Here is a 25,655-nt window from a genome sequence, read left to right on the forward strand (position 1 = left end):
GAAGGCACGTGACCCAGTTTCGAACTTGATCTAGATATCATCAAGGTGAACATTCTGACCAATTTTCATGAAGATCTTATGAAAAATATGGCCTCTAGAGAGGTCACAAGGTTTTTCTATTATTTGACCTACTGACCTAGTTTTTGAAGGCACGTGACCCAGTTTCGAACTTGACCTAGATATCATCAAGATGAACATTCTGACAAATTTTCATGAAGATCTTGTCAAAAATATGGCCTCTAGAGAGGTCACAAGGTTTTTCTATTTTTAGACCTACTGACCTAGTTTTTGACCGCACGTGACCCAGTTTCGAACTTGACCTAGATATCATCAAGATGAACATTCTGACCAATTTTCATAAAGATCCCATGAAAAATGTGACCTCTAGAGAGGTCACAAGCAAAAGTTTACGCATGGACGCACGCACGGACGGACGCACGGACGACGGACGCTGCGCGATCACAAAAGCTCACACTGTCACTTTGTGACATGTGAGCTAACAAAAATAAGAGTGAAAGTGCATCTAAACTTTAACCAAGCTACACATCGTAATAGTCCAGCTTAAGGAGGTAGGTTACCTTGTTACAAGGGTAAATTCAAATTAGTTGAACCGCAGCATTCTTTTGTATTTCGTGTATTATGAAGTTTTAACTGCTATAATCTCAATTTCGTTTGTCTCTGTCCCTTCAAGTTCAATTTTTATCCAGGTTTGAAGAACATGACCCTCCAAAGGTATTTTATATTGAAAGAAGAAGGAAAATACGGATATTTAACACTTTTCAGTGTATTTTAGTTTCATTGATATCCGTAGAAGTCTGCACAATTGATAATTTTACTAATATGCACGTAAGCTTTTTAATATAAGCTTAAAATGTATATGTCGCGAGGCTCATGTTTCCATGGTAACGCATTTCCTCTCATTTTTAAACAACTATGTATAAAAGTAGGGGTTTTCGACGGCTTCAGTGCCATTCTGTTAATGACCAACATGGAATATTTGGGTAATATTATTAGCAAAATACCAAGCACTTTACATGGTACCCTATTTTTCTTAATGTTTAAAGTAACCATGGCAACAGAGATGTTTAAAATAGCTTATATCTTGCTTTTCTAACGTAAGTCATATTTTCGTGTTATTTGCATTTATTCAAACAAATTTCACAGCTTAGAATACTTACAGCAGTACCCCTCGTCTAGAATTTTTCATGGAAAAATCGTTCAGCATGCTGCTATTATTCTCATGGATATTGTTGAAATGAAAATAAAAAGCCGAAGCTGTGTTTCTTAAATAAACCAGTGTCAACGTTTTTAAATTTTACATTCAGATACATAGGTCATGGGCTTTCTTTCCATGGTAACATCAATTCAATTCAAGAAACCACAATTTTCTACTGAAATTTGAACAATTTTAGATCTTAGTTTTAGTACATAAGTAGCAAATTATCAACTGAACCTGAAAAATAGGTATTACAAATCAAACTGCTAGATTTTTTATTTGAAAATGGCCGTAACAAGTAACCTTTCACCTAACTATATTCCAAATAACATTGTTTATCATCATCCATTTTCTTACATTCCGCATAACATTTCAATATAAATACATAAAAGAAGCAAAATATTGATTATTATTCAGAGCAAAAGACTCATAAAAAATATTTCAGCAAATAATTGTTATTCGAAAATAGTTAAAATAAAGAAAATGCACAGAATTATATACTTTCAAGATAAAAGCTATTAATTTTGCGCGGTAACTGACACGTAACGTCATGACGTCAATGACGTCATTTTAAGGCAACATTGTTTTGAAGCGTTTCTGCGGCAATTTATTAATTATTTCTGCATTATTAAACCATAAAGCATCAAATCAAAGACAGGTTCATGATCTGTTTTCAGAAGAATGAATATACAAACACACATACAAATATGAAGGTAACCTACCTCCTTAAGAAGTGTAACCAAACTAGGATATGAATCTGTAATTTAAGAAACACTCTTTCAATTGCGCAGAAAATGTGACCTACACAAATTTTCCCTACACCTGGAAAACAAGTCCATGATTAGGTACTTACCTTTTATATCTCCCTTTGAATCTTCAGACAGATCACTGTAAGCCTGACTTGCTGTTAAAACACTATCTCTATGTCTATGCCCTTCACTACCTGTCAAACAAAGAAAACAAAAAGTGTGACATCATTATTCAGCAAGATTACTGTTTATATGTCACAGTTAATACATCATAGTGTTAAAAATCATATCAGTACATTAAAAATAAATACGACAAAACACAGTTTAATAATTTGGTGGATATCATCAAGGATGTAGACAGAATTCCTTGTCATTGTGTTAGAATCAAAACGATTAACCGGTATCCCAAGTAGTGATTTTCTTTTGAATAAAATCCTTGTTTGTTGTTTGTTGATCCTCCATCCTCATGATATCATTCAATGCATTTGAACTCCAAACTATGATTTTATTCATTGACAAAACCACTGTTTTTTAATTATACCAAATATACTTGAATCCTTCCATCCCATTCTCTCTGTTCTGTTGTTTCAAGCTACATGTCACAATCAAGCTGTAGCATCCCTTCACTTTAACATTACATGTAAAGCTTACATGAATTTGGAAATCCTTAATTTTTTTAGGAATTTTCTATATCATGTTCAAAGCCTTTAAATTTCTACACAGGTTCTTCAAAACAGGGATATTTTTTCTAAAATGTATTGTTTTATTATAAAACATATTTACATAGAGCATCCAAGTGATAGCTCACCTTTATGATTTCTTTATGCTTCGCAAGTGGCTTACATTTTATGAATGGAATTATTCGCATACTAAGCAAACAAAATTTCACTTTCTTTCTGCAAAAACTTTTCATGCAACTTTATTCATACAAGAAGGATATTATCCATCTATGTTCAAATGTTTATGGGCCAATGAAAAAAAAGTGTCATCCTGACTGCAACAGATTTCTTAAACTCACTTTGGGTTAAGCAATATAGTTTCTTATGAATACAGCCTTTATTTGCCAATAATGATATGAGGGGGCCGTTCAAAAAATACCTGTAAAAGTACTCTAATATCTCTAATTCTGATCCTATTTTACTGAAATTTGAATATATGATAGAGAAAAACATACTAAATGTGAATACTTAAATTTCAGATGTCACAACATGAACAATATTGATTTGTCGTTTCTAAGGCAACATTACTGCCACTTAATTTTCTACACATCCCTATGATTAAATAAAAACTTTTCAAGCAATATTCCTGTGGTATACATGAAATGGATTACTGGACCGCTTCCATTCCAGTTTTCTTCATGGCATTGTCCCTTAAAACCTTATGCAACATAAAATTTGTCTCTTTCCTTGATTATTAAATCGAAACACAAAACGTTATCACATATCCCCATTCAACGCTAATTTTCAGGCAATGACCAACAGAATATTCCTGTCAAACATTTTAATGATGTCACATTTATAGTTTGATACTATTTTGTAACACTTAAATTTCATGCAAATATTTTCCCAATTTAAGATAACGTAACTTTAAAAATAAGTGGCAAGTAATTTTTTTACAGGATACAAAGTAAAAAACTGAGAAAAAAATTGGGTTAGATGACATTTCCATGGGGACTAGCATTTTGCTTATTATTTGGCCAAAAGAAATAAGGTTTTGATACATCAACTAACAGTTGCCTTATCTATATAATACAAGGCAGTCTGAAAGACAGCTAAATCCCCCGCCACTGCTATGGATAGTGAAAGGGTAAAAATTTGATTTTAGCTGTGACCTTGACCTTGAACTGACATGGCTGACTCATGAATTCTGCACTACGTCTTGATGAGGTGATCATTTGACCAAAGTTTCATGAAAATCCTTCAAGGGGTTTAGGAGATACAGAGCTGAAACCTTTGACCTTCAGTTTTGACCTTGACCTTGAGTTGACATGGCTGACTCATGAGTTCTTGATGAGGTGATCATCTGACCCAAGTTTGATGAAAATCCTTCAAGGGGTTAAGGAGATACAGAGTGGACACCAAATGGAAGGCTCAAACCTTCGACCCTTAGTTGTGACCTAGACCTTGAGCTGGCATGGTTGACTCATAATTTGTGCACATCATTCTGATGAGGTAATCATTTGACCCAAGTTTTATAAAATTCCTTCAAGGAGTTTTGGAGATATAGAGCGGACACGAAATGGAAGGCTCAAACCTTTGACCTTCAGTTGTGACCTTGACCTTGAGCCGACATGGCTGACTCATAAGTTATGCACATCGCCTTGATGAGGTGATCGTTTGACCTAAGTTTGATGAAAATCCTTCAAGGGGTTTAGGAGATATAGAGCGGACACAAAATGGAAGGTTCAAACCTTTGACCCTAAGTTGTGACCTTGACCTTGAGCAGGCATGACTGACTCATGGGTTCTGCACATCGTCTTGATGAGGTGATCATTTGACCCAAGTTTTATAAAATTCCTTCAAGGGGTTTAAGAGATATAGAGCGGACACAAAATGGAAGGCTCAAACCTTTGACCTTGAGTTGTGACCTTGACCTTGAGCCGGCATGGCTGACTCATGGGTTCTGCACATCGTGCTGATGAGGTGATCATTTGACCCAAGTTTTATAAAATTCCTTAAAGGGGTTTAGGAGATATAGAGCGGACACAAAATGGAAGGCTAAAACCTTTGACCTTGAGTTGTGACCTTGACCTTGAACCGACAAGGCTGACTCATGGGTTTTGCACATCGTCTTGATGAGGTGATCATTTGACCCAAGTTTCATGAAAATCCTTCAAGGGGTTTAGGAGATGTGGACCGGACACGATTTTGTTACGGACGGAAGGATGGAAAGACGGAAGGACGGACGGAAGGACGGATGGACGCAGACCATTCCTATAATCCCTCCGCCACGGCGGGGGATTAATAACAGTTTCATCTATTTTTGATGATATCTTTAGAAATGCGTTCACTTTTCCAGGTATTTACTGAACACCCCTCGTACAAGTTAAAAAATCTATATGTTTAACAAAATAACAGGTAGTTTCTTGAAATTTAACAACAGAATATGAAATATTTTTTTACTATTCAGGTAAGAACAGCTTGATTACAGTTTGTATTTTTATCTTACCTGCATAATAATGAATGTTGTCTAGGTATTTTAACGTTGATGAAAATTTTAAACTTATCCACATTGACAAGTGAAACATTTCTGTTTCAGAAATATGTGTCACCTATACCACCATAAGTTCAAGTTTCCTAACAACTTTCCCACAGAAATTAAACATGTATCATGCATTGTTTCATAAGGTACTGATACACCAGGATGTCCTGTGTGCACTTTCCAATGTGGCAATAATATTTCATCCCTATATATAATAGTACATATAAACAATTTATCTATATAAACAGTTTTCCATTGTAAGAATCCCACACTATCATACAGCTATAATCCAGTAATAAGTTATATAAGTTGTTGTTTAAATGTATAATCATGTACTTTAAATGCAAAGTGAGTCTGAAAAGCACTACTTGGAAGTCTTTGGATTTTCCCCATTTATTTTGACTACATTCACATTTCCCCTCATACTGGTTATATTCATGTTCTGGCCCCTTATTTTGATTTCACACACATTTGTTCCCCGTATCTTCACTGAGCTCACAGTTTTCTTACTTTAACTTCATTCTCATTTTCCCTCATAATTATTTTGGCTGCACTCACATTTTTCCCTATATTTGGCTGCACTCACATTTTTCCCTATATTTGGCTGCACTTGCATTTCCTCATTATTTTGGCTGCAATCACATTTTCCACATTATTTTGACTGCACTCATATTTGCCTTATTTTGATTTCATTCATATTTTCCCCCATATTTGGCTGCACTCACATTTCCCCCCTAAATTCGGCTGCACTCACATTTCCCCCTAATTTTAACTGCAATCACATTCTGCCCCCTTATTGGCTGCATTCATACTTTTCCTTATTTTGGCTGCCTTTATCTTTCTGCACTCACACTCCCCTCCACCCCCACTCCCACACATCTTTACATCTTTAACATTCCTTCCTTATTTTGGCCATTCTCACATTTTCATATCTTATTTGGCAGCACTCGATCATATTTTCCCCATATTTTAGCTGCACTCACATATCTCTTTTTTTTTGTCTTCAGTAACATTTTTCTTACTTATTTTCGCTGCACTCAGTACTTCTTTCGTATTTGGATATCCTCACAATATTTAACCAGTAGAAATGATAGCTATGGCTGAGAAACTTTCATAAACAAGTTGTTATTTTTTGCGCTCGAAGTCCTAAAAAATTGCAATCAAACTCCTAGAAAAAAAAATTACTGAAAAATAGTCCAAGATTGCAGTTCAGCATATTTTAATAATCCACAAAAAATATCTTATTCCCTCATTTTATATATCACTAACACAATAAAACTTGTGAGATAAAATGACCCTATATTTGAGATAGATAAACTATTAAATCCTTTATCACTACGCAGGTCACTGACCTGAACAGCTTAAGATACAGATGTAGGCAAAATTAGAATCTAACATCTGTTTAAGGTTACACAATTTCTGTGAATCATATTAAATTTGTTCCCATGTAGAATTAAGAAAAACATAATTTGTAAAAACTTGTAACAGTAAGAACAAGAACTAGCTGTCACCAAGACAGCATGCTAAACTACTTGAAAATGGAGTGAAAACTAGCTCTGGCGGCCATTTTGTGCAGCGAATCTGAACTTGTGGGTGATATGCACAACTAGGCTTGGTACCTTGGTACTGATCATTCCTGTGAAGTTTCATCAAAATCTGTCCAGCAGTTTGACCTGTGAAAGCCGGACAAACTTAATGCGGATGGACGGACAGACGGAAGCAAAAACAATTTGTGTCCCCCATTTTATGGGGAAGACATAATGATTCAGTACTTGGTACTGATCACTCTTGTGAAGTTTTGTTGAAATCCAGCCAGCAGTTTGACCTGTGCAAGCTCTACATGATTTTTCGATTTTTAGCTCTAGTGGGACAAGATTTTTCTATTTTTAGCTCTGGTGGCCATTTTGTGCAGTGAAGCCGAACATGTCGGCAATATGCACAACTACGGTTGGTACTGATCACTCCTGTAATGTTTCAACGAAATCCAGCCAGCAGTTGACCTGTGAAAGCCAGACAAAATTTTTCTATTTTTAGCTCTGGTGGCCATTTTGTGCAGCAAAGCGGAACATGCCGACGATATGCACAACTAGGCTTGGTACTGATCACTCCTGTGACAGCCGGACAAGATTTTTCTATTTTTTGCTCTGGCGGCCATACTGTGCAGCAAAGCAGAACGGGCCTGTGATATGCATAACTAGGCTTGGTACTGATCACTCTTGTGAAGTTCCGTTGAAATCCAGCCAGCAGTTTGACCTGCGCAAGCTGTACAATATTTTTCTATTTTTAGCTTTGGCGGCAATTTTGTGCAGCGAAGGGGAACATGCCGGCAATATGCACAACTAGGCTTGGTACTGATCACTCCTGTGACAGCCGGACAAGATTTTTCTTTTTTTTGCTCTGGCGGCCATATTGTGCAGCAAAGCAGAACGTGTCTGTGATATGCATAACTAGGCTTGGTACAGATCACTCCTGTGAAGTTTCGTCGAAATCCGGCCAGCAGTTTGACCTGTGAAAGCCGGACAAACTTAATGCGGATGGACGGAAAGACGGAGGCAAAAAACAATATGTGTCCCCCATTTTATGCGGAAGACATAATGATAGGTGGGATTTAATTCAATAGACACAGTATCGTGCAACACAAGTCACTGAAAAAGGTGAGAAGTGGTGGTGGTGGTGGTGGGGGGTTGAAGACTGGGATTTGGGGGGTAGTTTGAGGTCTGAGATAAAAAAAGAAAATATTAGTAAAAGCAATGAATGCTCCCCAAAATATGATTTTTGCATATTAAAAGAACAGAAGTGGAATTCACTGACAGCCCACGTAAAATCATTTAATTTCGTGCGCATAAAATTTCATGGTTTTGGTCCAAATAGCAATTTCATGGGGATATAAATACGTGGATTTCAACTTTGAACAGAAAATGATTGTGACTTTTACTTATTCATTGGGATTTAATTTCGTGGATTGACTCAACCACGAAATCAACGAAAATTAGTCCCCCAACAATATTAATGATTTCACAGTAATCAAAATCACTCACTGAAAAACCATCTCACCCAAACATGAAGAAAAGTGGAGTATCCTACAAATTTCTGATGATTTAAATCCAGTATTTGCTGAGGAATACTCCGGATAAGAAATGGTACTTCAGTACACTAATACTGAATAATCGAAGGGCAATAACTCAGTGAAAATCATCCAACTGGAACATGAAGATAATATGCCCATCTCCTCTTAAGTCTAAAGCTTCAATGAATTCCATCCAGTGGTTGCTGAGGAATACTCAGGACAAGAAATGGTACTGTATTATAATATGTTGAATACTAGAAGAGCAATAACTAAGTGAAAATCATCCGACTGGAACATGAAGATAATAAGCATATCTCCTTTTGTAACTGAAGCTTCTTTTTGAAGTTTTGCTATATTCCCACTAGTTGTTGATGAGGAACCCTTCGGACAAGAAATGGCACTACAGTATACTGTGTTAAATAATCATAGGGCAATCACTCAAGTGAAAAATCATCAGACCGGAACATGATGACAATGCTCATATCTCCTCTTGATAATAAAGTTTCCTATAAAGTTTTGTCTTATTCCAACCAGTGGTAGCTGAGAAATACTCCTGACATGAATTGTGCGACAGACGGACAGACAACGCTGCAACTACAATGCTTTCCCTTTTGGAGCATGATAAATGTACATACTGTTAGTTTCAGAGGTATCAGACTGTATCTCCTGAAACCACTGCGGAGCATTGTCTTCATTTAGTGAGTCTTCTAAATTCTCAAACTCTGGTGACAAGATGTCAGCAACTGGGATCTGCAATATAGTTACTTGTCACTGTATCTGTTCCACTTTACTGAAGCTTTATAATAAATCTTAGTTTTTAGAAAAAAAATCATTTTTATTCAACTGTGACTGTTGACAACAGAGGTACAGAAGAAAGGAACCTTTACATACTTCAAGAAAAGGTTACCAGCTTCTAAAATCTTCAGCCTTATCAATAGCCACGACTATCAATATATCTGACAACATCTTTAGTAACGTAGAAATTTAGACAACCAGGAATATAAAGTAATTTACCTCTGTAGGTCTGTAGAGAGTAAAGTCATCCCTGAATGGTGTGGTAATTGTGTGAATTGGATCCAGAAATGCTGCATCTATCAAAGCTTGTCCTATGGCTATTGCTTGTACACTGAAAATTATAGCAGCCAGTTTATCTAAAGCCTATGCATCAGCTAAAGGTTTTGCTGTAACTGTACATAGCAGGTCCATAGATTCTTGCTACAAAGGTTATGGCTATTAAGCTACAGACACAAATTAGGTCAAATAAAATACTTTTTAGCTTTTGATATTGGAGAAAGACCAAAGGCATTGTTTTTAGCACAGGCAGGAACCTGGGTAGAACCACAAGTCATTCTACACCTACAGCAAGGTTGCAAACCTAAATCAATGACGGGATTTGATGAGGGGGCATAATTTGGCCAAAATACATGTCAGAGCATGGGACTTGATCCAGTGAGGTTGGTTATTGACTTAGAAAAATAAAAATAATAAGTTTCAAAGCTATATGCCTTTAAATGATAGGTGTACATACTTGCATGCAAAACTTTAACCATGGTGTGATGCAGACGCTGATGCCAGGGTGAGTAGAATAGCTCAGCTAAAAATATCTGAGAGCTGGAAGCATGTTTAGGAAAAAGGAATGTGTTAAGACTGTGCAAGTAAATAACTAGAACTGTGTCCATAGAACATGGATGCCCCAACATACTGCACAATTTCATATTAAGGTTCTACACCTATGCGACTTTAAACCCATTACTTCAAAGAGTATGAGAAGCTGAACACACAACATTTCTTCACTAGTTACTATATAGTGAAATTAACAAAGGGTTATAACTCTTGTCAAAATGGTCACAGTCAAACCTTTATGGTCATATTCAGATACAGTTGTGCATCTGAGCAGCTTTGAATCCATCCCTTCAAAAAGTGTATGAGAAGTTGAACACACCATATTTTGTCACTATGGCCTATTTTGTGAAATTAAGAAAGGGTCATAATTCTAGAAAAAATAGCCAAAGAAAAAAGTCCATTATTTATGGTCATCTTCAAATCAAGGTCCTTCATCTATGAAGCTTTCAAGCATATCCTTTCAATAGTGTTTGAGGAGTGGGACATACAAGATTTTACTCTATATTCTATAGTCTATTAGAGCAAAACTATCAAATGGCCATAGCTGCGGTAAAAATAGTCACAGCAAAAGTTCCTTCCTTTATGGTCATCACTACATCAAGCTTGTTCATCTGTGAAAGTTTGAAGTAAATCAGGCTTATAGCGCAGGAGAGGCTGGACACAAAAGATTTCAGTACATATATACAGATGGATGTAAAGACAGCAGCATTGCTATATGCCTCCTCCGCATAAATGTGGGGGCATAATAAAACAAGAAACAACAGAAGAATATAGCAACAAGATTTACAGACTGGGCACTATATCAAGTCTCACTCACCGATTGGCCACTTTATCTTGTTTCAGTAACCAGTCAACAACTCTATTTCCTGCAATACATTTCTGATAGGTACGTAGTCTAACTCTGTAGCTCTGATATTCGACCCCCTTTTCTGGATCATTCATAAGTGTCCACAAGTTACGAAGTTGAGTGGAGTCCTAAAAATTAAAAATCATACAAGTTTCAATCCATTATTTGATAAACTGAAGAAAATACCAGTGTTTAAGGATAGCTGTGATGTTCAACTAATTAGCATTATCTCCCTTTTTCAGGATCATTTAGATTTTACAAAACCTAACTAAGCAAAGAACGTAAAGTCGAGAAAAAAAATGTTTAATGGACTCTAAGACTTGCAATATCAGACATTTTCTCTAGGTTAACATTTTGTGGAAGCTAAAAATCTACATGGCTTTTTTATATATTCAAACCAACATTTATACAAATATGTACCTACATTTGTTTATTTTTTTATATTCAAGATAAACTTTATTTACAAGCAATGTTTGTTACAAAATAAAAATGTCAAAATTTATTTTAATTTCCAGCAAATATTTCTTAATTCATAAAACTGTTTATATGACCTGTATGAGCATTTTTCTTTCGCTTGTGAAATTGTCTGCCACCACAAACTCTGTCTGTGGAGTAAGGTCAAAGGGTGCTATGCTGTCTGTACTAATATCTGGGTCACTTGGTGATCTAAAATATAGCAAGTGAAATGAACATTACTTCCTAAATTTCCTATGTCAAAAATAGTATGTCACTAAACAAAAGAAAATAAATATAAAACTGTATACTTCAACTTACATCAACTTATTTCAGCACTTCTTTAATATTTTAATAGTCTAAAAAGGGACATGACTAAACAAGAGGGTCATTGACCCTAAAGCGCTCATGGTCACCTGTGTATAAGGCTTCAAGTGTGTCTGTATAATGTAATGGTACAAGTAGAGTGTTAGGTTACTTCTATGTTAGCCTATGTTATATACATGTCACACACACATTTTTTAACTTAGGGCAATAATTTGAAAAACTATGGTAGACAGTTTAACTCTGATATCACATGCCGAATATCAAAGCTCTAGCTATTATGGATTCAGAGAAGAAGATTTTCAAAGTTTCTTATATATAAGTCTATAGTAAGAACATGTCACACATAGGGGTGTTGTCCATTTTTGACATTAGGGCAATAATTTGGACATGTATGGTAGAAATTCAACCCTTATATCACATGCCAAATATCAAAGCTCTAGAGAAGAATATTTTTAAAGTCTGATAGCTGAAAACCTATTTTTAACCAAAAAGACCTGTATGTTCAATGAACCAGAACTATTGAACAACTTTAAAACATGGCTACCCAGAGAGATCATTTGTGTAAAGTTTCATCAAAATCCATTCAGTGGTTTTGGTGGAGATGTCATTTAAAGAAATTGTTGATGAAAAGTGACCATGCCCTTGGTGGCCATGTTTTTTGACAAATCAGAAAACTTGAACACTATTTGTAGAAGGTCACACAAGGACTATTTGTGTGAAATTATTTCAAAACCAGACTAGCGGTTTCAGACAAGAAGAATTTCTAAGTTTCTACTATATACATTTAGGGAAAAGTGACCACGCCCCCTGGCAGCCATGTTTTTCAACGAATTGTAATATTTTGAACAATCTTAGTACAGAGTTACATAAGGACCACTTGTGTAAAACTATTTCAAAATCGGGCCAGCAGTTTCACACAAGAATATTTTTAAAGTTTCCGCTATATACATATAGGGAAAAGTGACCACGCCCCCTGGCAGCGATGTTTTTTGATGAATCGTGATAATTTGAACAATCTTGATGGATGATTATATAAAAACCATAAGCATGAAATTATTTTGAAATTGAACCAGCAGTTAAAGAGGAGATCATGTTGTCAGAAGATTTTTCTATTCTTTGCCCTGACCGAGCAGAACCCTTTGAACAACTTTGAAAGAGGACCACCCAATGAACATCCAGGCTAAGTTTCATCAATTTCCACCCAATGGTTTCAGATGTTGTTTGAAGAAAAGTGTGGACGGACAGACATGAGCTACAAATTAGCTGATCAGTCTCGAGTGACTTGACTTTTGCAATTCATCACTGAATAACTACTATAAAGTTCTATTTGTTGTAATGCTCAAGAACACTTTGAAGAAATTTAACAAAATACATTCTTAACTAATAGTGAAAATCATACAAAAGGGCTTTACATAATTATACCTTTGTGAAATAAATAATCTAGTTTCCACAGCTAATGTTTCAGTTTAGTTGGAAAGTATCTACAATACTGGCACATAACTCTTAATGTTTAAACTTACCTCAAAGATGACTGAAGATCAAGTGTTGACCTTTTTCTGACCTTTGACTCCTATGTCAGGCGACATGGTGACATCTGCTTGTAGATATTTATTTAGGACTTCTTTGATTACCCTGGGATCAGCAGAAGTGTCAGTTTTCTTGGCATACCGATGCACTATTTTAAAACAGTACGTGCATACCCGTATACTCCCTGAAATTGTAAGGACTTTTATTGTTTCTACAAACGTTTTGTTTTGTTTTTGGATTTAACACCACACCGACACAATTATAGGTCATATGATAACTTCCTAGATTTTGATGTTGGACTAAGACCCTAGGTGCCCTTCCGTACATTATTTCACCATGGGCAGGCACCTGGGCAGAACCAACAACCTTCCATAAGCCAGCTGGATGGCTTCCTTACATGAAGAATTCAACACGCTGAGTGAGGTGTGGACCCACATTAATGAGGGGCAAGATCTAGTTAAGAAACTGTTATCTCTATGCATCTACAATGCAACCTCTGTAGAGCAACACCCTTTGGGTTGTACAAATATTGACTGTTATGTAGAGGTTGTTGTTCTGGAGAGGTAAATTTGATAGTATATTTCAGCTTAGGGAAATTTTGATGATGTTGTAACCGAGAAGTTTTTGCTTAGGAGACGGCCACTCTGGAGAGGTGTACTGTAATTAAATAACTCTACAATTACCTTAATATCCTAGTACTATTTATTGCCAGATTATCATTCTACAACTATAAAATTCTGGATGACATGAAACTTTATTCAAGACTAGCCAGTACTTGTTTTTACTTAGCCTTGCCAATGCAGTCCAATACATACCTTTGTAGCCAATAATTTTCCCAGGTAGTTCCTGACTACAGCAGGCATGACAGAAAATTTGTCCACAGATTCTACAATGGTGTCGTCGCCTGAATGTTGTAAATTTGTCATGGCATTCGTAACATTCTCTACAACTGCTGTCTGGCATCCAGTATTGTTTAAAATCACTGTCTCTATACACTTGTGGAGTCTGAAATTATGACTAATAAGATGAGCTAGGCCCTAATTAAAGTCTTTAGTAACTTTACTTCAAGCAAGTCAAGATACTACTGCTAAAACTTTTCTTGGCCTCTGCTGATGGTCTATATTTTTGAATAAATAAAATATTCTTCTTTATACTTTCCATAGTTTTCTTTCTTTCCAGTGAAGTAAATGTTAAACCAGTAAATTAAATGAACTATGTAAAATATGTCTTATTCACTTATCTATTAATAGATTTTCAGCTCATTTCTTGAACAAAAGTATTGTTAATTACTTACAGGAGCTCTGCTTTCCAGAATAGCTGACAGCCTGGTTAACACACTGCCTAATGTTCTCTTTGTTGGGTATGTCTTAGTGTCTACACCCTGTGACTCAGTGACTTCTATATCAGGGCTTTCATCTTGCCGGAGCAGTGAGCTCTCTGGTGAAAGAACATACCATATACTGTTTTAATGACACTCAAAAATACATATATTTACTTCCTAGTCAGAAACCTTATTAAGTAAAGTAACCTCTCTCTAGGATCTATGTTTATGTTTCAGCATGATTTTTTTTCTTCCACATGACAGAGGTTTGTTGTATCAATCTTAATTAACATATTCAAGAAAGATTTTATACTTGGATATAAGAAACACACAAATAACTCATTGCTGCCAATAACAACAAGAGCTGTTGGGAAGACAGCAACGCTCAACTATTCAACAGCCTTGACAATTGAATGAATACAAAAGTCGGAAAAGGGGCATAATTTTGTAAAAATGGGAAACCGGGTTATGGAACCCGCATAGTGTTTTATATCAGCTCATGACAGTGGACAAGTGTGTGAAGTTTCAATCCATTCCTATTAGTGGATACTGAGATACCAGCTTACATACAAAAACTTAACCAGGAACGTCTAAGTAAAAACAAGAGCACCGCCTTGCGGGTGCTGACGCTCATCTGATTTTTTTTGTGTAATAGAAATATTGTCCTACCCATGATTTTCTAGTCTAAAAAGGGCCATCATTCTTGCAAAAGCAGGATAGAGTTATGTTTCTTGATGTACAGTGTCCACTTATGATGGTGAAAAACTGTTGCAAGTTTAAAGCAATAGCTTTGATGTTTATGAGAAAAGTTGACTTAACATAATACTCAACCAAGAAAATGATTTTCTAGTCCAAAAGGGGCAATAATTATTGCAAAAAGCAGGATGGAGTTATGTTGCTTGCTGTACAGGGTCAGCTTATGATGGTGAACAAGTGTTGCAAGTTTCAAAGCAATAGCTTTGATAGTTTAAGAGAAAAGTTGACCTAAACATAAAACTTAACCAAGAAATCTGATATTTTCTAAGTCCAAAAGGGGCCATAAATCTTGCAAAAAGCAGGACGGAGTTATGTTTCTTGCTATACAGGGTCAACTTATGATGGTGAACAAGTGTTGCAAGTTTTAAAGCAATAGCTTTGATAGTTTAGGATAAAAGCTGACCTAAACATAAAACTTAACCAAGAAAACTGATTTTCTAAGTCCAAAAGGTGCAATAAATCTTGCAAAAAGCAAGATGGAGTTATGTTTCTTGATGTACAGGGTCTGCTTATGATGGTGAACAAGTATTCCAAGTTTCAAAGCAATGCTTGATAGTTTAGGAGAAAAGTTGACCTAAACATAAAACTTAACCAAGAAATCTGATATTTTCTAAGTACAAAAGGGCCATAAATCTTGCAAAAAGCAAGATGGAGTTAGAGTTTCTTGCTATACAGGGTCAGCTTATGATGGTGAACAAGTATTCCAAGTTTCAAGCAATAGCTTTGATAGTTTAGGAGAAAAGTGACCTAAACATAAAACTTAACCAGGCAACGCCGACGCCGCCGACGCCGACGCCGACAACCGCTCAAGTGATGACAATAACTCATCATTTTTTTTCAAAAAATCAGATGAGCTAAAAAGGGCATAATTTTGAACAGAGGGCCATGAGGCCCTGTATCACTCACCTGCCTATGACTAAGATCATCAAATTAAAATTCTGACCAAGTTTCATTAAGATATGGTCATAAATGTGGTCTCTAAAGTGTTAACTAGCTTTTCCTATGATTTGACCCGGTGACCTACTTTTTGATCCCATATGACCAAGATTCGAACTTGACCTAAAGATCATCAAGATCAACACTCTGACTAAGTTTCATGAAGATACAGTCATAAATGTGACCTCTTAAGTGTTAACAAGCTTTTCCTCTGATTTAACCTAGTAACATAGTTTTTGACCCCACCTGACCCAGATTTGAATTTGACCTAAAGTTCATCAAGATCAACATTCTGACTAAGTTTCATTAAGATATGGTCATAAATGTGGCCTCTACAGTGATAACTAGCCTTTCCCTTGATTTGACCTGGTGACCTAGTTTTTGATCCTACATGACCAAGATTCAAACTGAACCTTAAGACCTAAACTGGCTCCCGTCCCTATGTTTGTATATAAGTTTATCCATTAAGAGGGAAGTAACTCCAGCAGGTTGTTTCTACATTGACTATTTTATTGCCCCTGGCTCCGAACATAGGGACTGTATGGTTCAGCCATCAGATAAAACTGTGCTGTTTTAGAGGCTTAGGATTTTCTATTTTGCTTGCAGTATTTATATAAAAAAATAACCATGCAGCCAGGGAGCCAGGCTACTTGAGACCATCAAGATTAACATTCTGAGCAAGATTCATGAAGATACAGTCATAAATGTGGCCTCTACAGTGTTAAAAAGCTTTTCCTCTGATTTGACCTGGTGACCTAGTTTTTGACCCAAGATGACCCAATATTGAACTCATTCAAGATTTTATTGAGACTAACATTCTGACCAAGTTTCATTAAGATTGGGCCAAAATTGTGACCTCTCGAGTGTTAACAAGCTTTTCCTTTGATTTGACCTGGTGACCTAGTTTTTGACCCAGATGACCCAATATCAAACACATCCAAGATTTTATTAAGGGTAACATTCTGACCAAGTTTCATAAAGATTGGGCCAAAATTGTGACCTCTAGAGTGTTAACAGTCAAATTTATGACGACGGACGGACGACTGGCGACGCACACAGGGCGATCACAAAAGCTCACCTTTGAGCGCTTCGTGCTCAGGTGAGCTAAAAATGCAAAGTAGAGTTATGGGACCTGCTTAGTGCATACCAGATGATGACAGTGAACAAGTGTGTGAAGTTTCAATCCATTCCCATTAGTGGTTACTGAGATACCAGCTTACATACAAAACCTTAACCAAAAATTTCTAAGTCAAACAAGAGCTGTCGGAGGACAGCAACGCTCGACTATTCAACAGCCTTGTCGATTGAATGAATACCAAAGTTCGAAAAAGGGGCATAATTTAAAAAAATCAAAATAGGGTTATGGAACCTGCATAGTGCTTATCAGTCATGACAGTGGACAAGTGTGTGAAGTTTCAATCCATCCATTATGAGGGTACTGAGATACCCAGCTTACATATAAGAATTTAACCAAAACTCCTAAGTTTAAAAAGGTGCATAATTTTGTAAAATGCAAAGTTGAGTTATTGACCTTTGCACTGCATGTCAATTCATGACAGTGAAACAAGTGTGTGAAGTTTCATCTTTCCCATTAGTGGATACTGAGATACCAGCTTACATACAAAACCTTAAACCAAAAAAATTCTAAGTCGAAAAAAGGGGCATATTTTGTAAAAAAAGCAAAATAGAGTTATGGAACCTGCTTTGTGCATGTTCAGATCATGACAGTGAACAAGTGTGTGAAGTTTTAATCCATTCCAATTAGTGAGTACTGAGATACAGCTTACATACAAAACCTTAACCAAAAAATTCTAAGTCGAAAAAGGGGCATAATTTTGTAAAAAAAAGCAAAATAGAGTTATGGACCTGTGCAATGTAAGTCAGTTTATCACAGTGAATAGTGTGTGAAGTTTCAATCCATTCCCACAAGTGGTTACTGAGATACCAGCTTACATACAAAACCTTAACCAAAAATTTCTAAGTCAAAAAAGAGGCATAATTTTGTAAAAAAGCAAAATAGAGTTATGGGACCTGTGCAATGTAAGTCAGTTTATCACAGTGAATAAGTGTGTGAAGTTTCAATCCATTCCCACACGTGGTTGCTGAGATACCAGCTTACATACAAAACTTAACCAAATCGGGACGCGGACGCGGACGCAGACGCCGACGCCGACGCATGGGCGAGTACAATAGCTCTACTATTCTATGAATAGTCGAGCTAAAAAGGGGCATAGTTTTGTAAAAAAGCAAAATAGAGTTATGGAAACTGTGCAATGTAAGTCAGTTTATCACAGTGAATAAGTGTGTGAAGTTTCAATCCATTCCCACAAGTGGTTACTGAGATACCTGCTTACATACAAAAACTGAACCAAATCGGGACGCAGACGCTGATGCGGATGCGGACGCACCAGCGAGTCCAATAGCTCTACTATTCTTTGAATAGTCAAGCTCAAAACAAACTTAAATACCAACTGTAGATTATACATGAAGAATTCAAATAATAATCAGCTACCATTTTAAATATATAACACAATTTTCATGAAATCAAACTATTACCTGATTTTGTTTTTGTGGGAGAAAAGTCAGACACCTGTATCTTTGTGTGTTCTATTTTTGTACTCCTATCTACTGACTGCTCCCTCGAGTGTTGACTGTCAACAGATGGCTCCCTCGAAGAGAATCTTCCTGCCGATACTTCTCTGCTGGAGAATCTATCCACTGACGCCTCTCTACTTGAAGGTTTACTTCCTTCCGATGATTGGTCAGATTCATCTAAATAATAGAAAATTTCATTTCAAACAATCTCCTGCAGTCTAACAAGTGTGTAACAGAGATAAATAACTAACAAACCAAAAATGACTGACTATTTCACGATATTCACAAATTATGCGGTTCCAAACAGTATGCTTGGCCTGAAGAGTTCACATATTCAAAACTATAATATAAAAAAAAGTTCTGTGATAAAATTAGTTTAATAATCACAGAATAACAGTATATCTTTTACAATCATAAAAGTTTTAATATTCAGACTGAGGCATCCCAACATGATAAAATTAATATAAAATTATACCTTTGCTCCTTCTGAAGAATCTAGAGAGGAAATTGCCAGAGGATTGAACTTCAGAGCTTGGTGGACCAAATGAGGTCAAAGTGGAAGGTATATCCTCCCATAGTGACATTGAGCTTGTGGCAAACACCTTATTGCCAATGGACTTGTATAAATCTGTAGTTGAAGGAAATTTCTGAAAGAAACAATGACTGAAAATAAAACGATGCAACCGTCTCCAACTTAAGCAAATGTTAAAAAAAGAACACACCTATTCGCAGGAAGTAAGCCAAGATATTTGCCACTAGCCATGAACATGTCGCAATTGATTTTTCACTAGTTCACTGGATATTCACGGGAAGACAAATGATCGCAGTTTATTCACCAGATGAATCTAGAAATTTGTAATCTTTAGGTTTACTGTTTATGAAGAGCTTTGATTTTTGCGGGTAATTGTTGATCAATTAATTTTTAACATTATCTGTGAGTTCACAGTATGAGTCTGATAAGTTAATTACAACCAGATGTTTTGGACATGTTTAGACGGGAAACTATGTATTACAGACATTCTCAAATGAGAACGGTGATGAGATTTGAGGATGATATTAAGAATATATTCTTACTCTGTGGTACCGGTAAGTGATTAAAGGTGATTAATCAGATTTGATAAAGTAATGGGTTTGGTCGAAAGTTTAGGTTTTGACACTAACAGTGTCCCGGGAGCCCAAGGACCCAAAAGTCTAGCAAGGGACACCCATTATTCAATGACAAAGTAATAGCTACATTAAATACCAAGTTACATTCAAAAATTTCTTTATTCTAACAGAATATTCTACCAAAAAAAATGAAATTGAGTTGTTGCTTTAACAGATTCTCACAAAAGCTACTAAATCTTAAATCGTATTTATTTCTTTTCTTGTTTCAATTTAAATTCAGCAACAAGCCAACAACCTGTATCAATTGTTACAAAATAAAGCATATAGACTGTTGCTGAATCCATTTTGAAACAAGGAAAGAAAGAAATATGATTAAAGATTTAGCAGTTTTGTTTGAGTATATTTTCATCCTTTCAAACTGGAGTGATCCCTTGTAGTGGTAAGGGACACCAAATTCAACAGGTAGGGAGCCCTCTGGGACACCCCTGAAAAAAGTTAGTGTCAAGGCCTGCAAAGGATTATTTATAGACTTATTTGTGTTCACTGACTGCTTAATACATGTAAGACATCCACTGGAGGTATTTTTAAAACCAGTTATTTTAGCATATGTATAAATTTAATAAACATTCTTAGCCTAAGAAGTCATATGAATTATTCATTACAAGAGCTATTTTATTCTTTTTGTCAAATATTTACATTGACAAATATACATTTAGCCAGAAGTTATTAAAATGCAAGTTTATAGGAATGTTATTACTTCCCTTTGCATCTACATGTCTTAATTTTAAACAAGAGGGTCATGATGACCCTGAATCGCTCACCTGAGTAATATGAGCCACATGTTTAAAATGCCAAACTGATGCAAAAATATTAGAAAGTAGGTCAGTATGTCATATTCATGGTCACTGAAAGTCAGTTTTAAGATCGGTGTGCAAAACTGTACATGTCATCGAAATTTCAAGGCTGTATATTAAAAAACAAGAAAGTAGGTCAGTAGGTCAAGATCATGGTCAAGTGACCCCTAATCACTTTGGGTCATCAGGTAATTATAATTAAACAGTCTAGGAAATATGATCTGATAATTTTTTAAGTATATTTTCCTATATAACTCATATAACAAGTGACCCCGTGGGCCGGGCCTCTCTTCACACCTGGGGCATAATTTGAACAATCTTGTTAGAGATTCACTAGGCAATGCTACATACCAAATATCAAAGGCCTAGGCCTTGAACTTTCGGACAAGAAGTTTTTTTCCACTATGTAAGTCTATGTCAAATTTGGGACCCCCAGGGCAGGGCCTCTTTTCACCCAAGGGGCATAATTTGAACAATTTTGGTAGAGGACCACAAGGCAATGCAACATACCAAATATCAAAACCCTAGGCCTTGCAGTTTAAGGCAAGTAGATTTTAAAGTTTTTTGCTATATAAGTCTATGTAAAACTTTGGACCCTGGGGCAGGGCCTCTTTTCACCATAGGGGCATAATTTGAACAATCTTCATAGAGGACCATTAGATGATGTCACATGCCAAATATCAAGGCTCTACGCCTTGCGGTTCTGGACAAGAATTTTTTTAAAGTTTTTCCTTTCTGTTGCCATGGCAACCACAGTTCTATATGGAATTCAATTCTTTGAATAATTTTGAAAGGGGACCACCCAATGATCATTCCTGTGAAGTTTGATGTAATTCTGTCTATTGGTTTTCAAGAAGAAGATTTTTTTAGAAAATGTTGACGGAACGGACGGACGACGCACGTCACACGATGGACATTGAGCGGTCAAAAAAGGTTCCATTTAATAAGTATTAAAGTGTTAAAATTATTCCATGCCGATTATTTACTCTTAAATAATAAAGAATAGGTGCACATGCCTTGTCATGTCATATAGTTTGATTTTAACATTTTTTTTTTTCTGCTGAATTGAAGGGTTTGGTACCCTTAATCTTTTATCAACAGTTTATTTCAAAATAAATAATCAGCATAGAACAGTATCTTTATTTGGAGTTCCTGGGTTTTTAACGTTTCAGAAGAAAATGTTTACAATAGGGTGAATTAACACTGGTAATTCTGTAAACGATTTAGATTCAAGTTTTAGATATCGTGTATTTAATTTACCCCTAACAGTCATGTCCAGAGGTACGGATCCATACCTCTAGACACTTCCTTTACAAAATTTTTGCTTTTCCTGGGACTTAAAGATTAAAAGAATAATAATTTATGACTTATTTAAGTATCTTAGAATTTGCATTACCCTCATAACTTGTTAAATATGAATTTATGATTCATTAAAAATCATTTTTTGGGTTAGTAATGCTGTTTGAAGTCGACGGCCCTGATAAAACTAAACCTTCAAAACAAAAGAAATTCTGGAACTACATTAAATCTTTACGGAAAGACAACACTGGTATTTCACCGCTCAAGGACAATGGAAGACTGTTCAACTCTGCGAGAGACAAGGGCAACATACTGAACTGACAATCAGGGCTCTCGCGAGTGGGCGACTTGAGCGAAATAGGCGCTCTAGAACTTCAAACTTCACTCAGATCTAACCTAAAAGCGAAATGCAAGTCGCCTGATTTTCTTTGATTTCCGCACTCACTAATTAGTGCTACCCGGACTGTTGACAATTTGCACAGTGTCATAACGAGTGCCGAATACACAAACACACGCCAGTAGCATAATGTAAGCATAATGTACCACAGGACTGGCGACAAGCCAATGTCACAGCCATATAAATACAAGAAGGGTGCTAGGCAAGATCCTGCAAATAACCGTTCTGTGTCCTTATTAACAAGCCTATGTTGCAAGCTGCTTCAGCATGTCATTGTCAGCCAGACACTCAAGCACCTAGACAAGCATGCCATCCTACACGACTGTCAGCACGGGTTCAGAGCAAGGAGGAGTTGCTAAACTCAACTACTAACTCTAATGCATGAGTTTGCTGAGTTGCTTGACAATAGGATTCAAATGGACTTGATCATATGGATTTTAGCAAGGCGTTTGATCGCGTGCCACACCAGCGTCTCCTAAGGAAAGTGCAACATTATGGAATCAGAGGTAACACCTTAGATTGGATCTCGTCATTTTTACATGGTAGAACAAAGAGGGTCTTGAAGCAAGGTCAGCGTTCAGAAGAGGTCCCTGTCGTTAGCTGTGTCCTTCAGGGTTCGGTATTAGGTCCTCTCCTGTTCCTAATCTTCATCAATGACCTTCCCGAGGGATTACTATCAAGTGTACGACTCTTAGCGGACGACTGCCTTCTCTACCGCCAGATCCGATCTGACCTTGATCCCCAACTTCTTCAAGCAGATCTGGATGCACTAGTGGGAATCTACATGGGGTATGGACCTTCACCCGCAAAAGTGCAGTGTTCTTCGTGTAACAAGGGCAAGAACCAAGATCATTCCAACCAACTACATACTGAAAGGCATCCAACTATCCAGTGAAAAAACATCTAAGTACCTTCGTGTGGACCTTAACTCTGAACTTTCATGGAAACCATATATTGACCGAGTGACCAAGAAAGCAAACAACATGCTAGGCTTTCTGCGACGCAACCTACGGAACACCTCTAGAGAAACAAAGACCAGCGCTTATATCTCCCCGCTACGTTCAAACCTAGAGTATTGCTGCACAGTATGGATTCCACACCCAGTTTCACATAAACTTCAAGTGGAAATGGTACAACAGCGTGCAGCTTTACCGCCAACAGGTACAATAACAACCAGCAGTGTCACCAACTGATAATGCTCTACCGCATAGCAAACCACCTCGTTGACACAGATGTTGACAAATATCTGACGCAGAGAAAGGTCATGCCATGACACAAGCATGGAACTGGTTTCTTGCCACACCCTACATCTACAGACAGTCTCAAGTTCAGCTTTTTCCCACGTACTATACAGCTATGGAATGATCTACCAGCAGCTGTTGCTGAGGCCCCCTCTTTGGCATCTTTTAAGAGCGGGCTCTCCCACCTGACCTTCAAAGGGGACACCCTTCCCAGTTACAAATTAGGCGTTCATATGATGGACTCGAGCTATGTTGGCGTGGGCCTTGTGCCCTGGTACCACCATGGAAGCCGAATTGGTCGTGTCCTGATGGATCTGAAAAGTGACTGGGTATAATTCTTCAGTTTTAACTTTCGTCTATCTTCACCCAATCTAGTCAACTAATCCGACGTATACAGTTGTTTTATATTGTGACGGTCAAACGGTGGCTGCAAAAGTCAGAAATTAAAAAGCAGCCACTCAGCGACAGTAAACTTGTCTACATCCAATCTTGACTGGGACTGGGACTCAAACTTCTAGCTTTCACTATTTGCAGTTTTCTCACACTTTCTCTTTTCTTGCGCACCGTCAAAGAAATGTCAAGTCTAACAGTTTGGTGTAATGATGTAGATGTAGACTAACCAAATCTCTTCTAGTCTACCCCTACAAACTTCACAACATAGAGTTAAAAACTTGTGAGGCAGCTAAATACTTAGGCATAACCATTTCCAAAGATCTAAACTGGTCCAAACACATTGACAGTATCACTTCCAAAGCAACTTCCACTCTTCGCTTCATACAACGAAATGTCAAAACTGATAATAAAAAGGTCAAAATTGCTGCCTATAACACCTATGTCCGCCCTCAACTTGAGTACTGTTCAAGCGTCTGGCATCCTTGGCAAAAAACCCTCACTAGCAAAGTCGAAAATGTCCAAAGGTCAGCTGCTAGGTACGTCATGTATGACTACAGTTACACCAGTAGTGTTACACAAATGCTGAAAACCTTAGAATGGAATACACTCCAATATAGAAGGTTACACAATTCATTAGTAATGTTTTATAAAATAAGGACCCAGACAGTTGCAGTCGACCAATCTCATCTTATTCCAACTAGAAACCTAAATTACTTAATCCCCATGTCTCACACTCAGTACTTTTCTAACTCCTACTTCCCTAGGACCATCCGACTCTGGAACTCCCTACCAACTCATGTTAAATCTAGCCCCAGTCTCAGTATCTTTAGAGACAGGCTGGCGGTGGTCAGTATGTAATTCTGTTGCCTCTGTCCCATTTTAACTGTAGCATACTGTCTTTTTTAGCTTTTATTCTTTTAACATTGTAACATATCAGTTCTTTAACAACTGTTTCTCTGACAGCGCCGCCCAGTGATAGTCGGAAATCGACGGTTGGGTGAAAGATGTAGATGTAGATGTAGATGTATTTTCATATTGAATATAGCTCCAACAAGTGACAGCCATTAATAAAAATGTTTATAAAAATGACGTATGATTAAATGAAACTTATTATAATATTTTTTCGTGGGCCTATTGTGTAATAACATATCAATTATTTGACCCCTCACCACTTCCTATCCGAAATTTTACTGGTCGAACATTATTCTTGTAATCAAAACAAATATCGAAAATTGTCATATTCTTCTAAAAACTTACAAGCAAATGGTAATACTGATAAGCTAGCGTGTCATGTTAACGTCCGAACAAAACGCTACTCAACAAAATTACTATTAATCTGAGGATGTATTTTTAATTTTTCTCGTATTTGGGTTGATCCCGAGTCTTTTTACGAATATATTTTTGGTATATTGTTGTCGTCGTTACCCTGTTTTAGGTTAAAGGACACTAGTTCAAATCCTTCTTTGTTTCATTTAGAAAACGACAACTTCAGATCGTATTTACGTATCTTCGTAGTACTTTTTCACTTTTTCCTACAACTAGATCTATATTTCATGAAAGTTTTAATAAAAAAAATGAAAAGAAAATAGGGAGTTGAATTGTTCCCAGTGAATTACCAGTCAGAGCGCGATGTGGTGATCTGCTGCCCTAAAATTAGCACTTATTTACTGTTGTCCAAGGCAAGTCAAGTCAAATGAATTTTATCTACAAAGTCGGTGGTACGATAACAATATAACATAAGCTCGT

The 25,655-nt window shown here is 36.7% G+C and overlaps 1 protein-coding gene across 1 annotated transcript in view; it reads right to left on the minus strand.

Moving 5' to 3' along the window:
* Nucleotides 1-25,318, minus strand: part of LOC123541099 (1-phosphatidylinositol 3-phosphate 5-kinase-like) — a 123,970-nt gene extending 98,652 nt beyond the window's left edge. Inside the window, 12 exon segments of the mRNA XM_053526381.1 lie at nt 2,070-2,159; nt 8,869-8,983; nt 9,248-9,359; nt 10,674-10,831; nt 11,255-11,369; nt 13,004-13,021; nt 13,023-13,194; nt 13,826-14,015; nt 14,305-14,447; nt 18,580-18,795; nt 19,094-19,265; nt 25,167-25,318. Of these exon segments, the coding sequence (XP_053382356.1) occupies nt 2,070-2,159; nt 8,869-8,983; nt 9,248-9,359; nt 10,674-10,831; nt 11,255-11,369; nt 13,004-13,021; nt 13,023-13,194; nt 13,826-14,015; nt 14,305-14,447; nt 18,580-18,795; nt 19,094-19,202 (1,438 nt within the window). The 5' untranslated portion in view covers nt 19,203-19,265; nt 25,167-25,318.
* Nucleotides 25,319-25,655: the final 337 nt, after the last annotated feature.

This window comes from Mercenaria mercenaria, chromosome 16, assembly GCF_021730395.1.
Source record: "Mercenaria mercenaria strain notata chromosome 16, MADL_Memer_1, whole genome shotgun sequence".
In the NCBI taxonomy this organism is placed as follows: domain Eukaryota; kingdom Metazoa; phylum Mollusca; class Bivalvia; order Venerida; family Veneridae; genus Mercenaria; species Mercenaria mercenaria.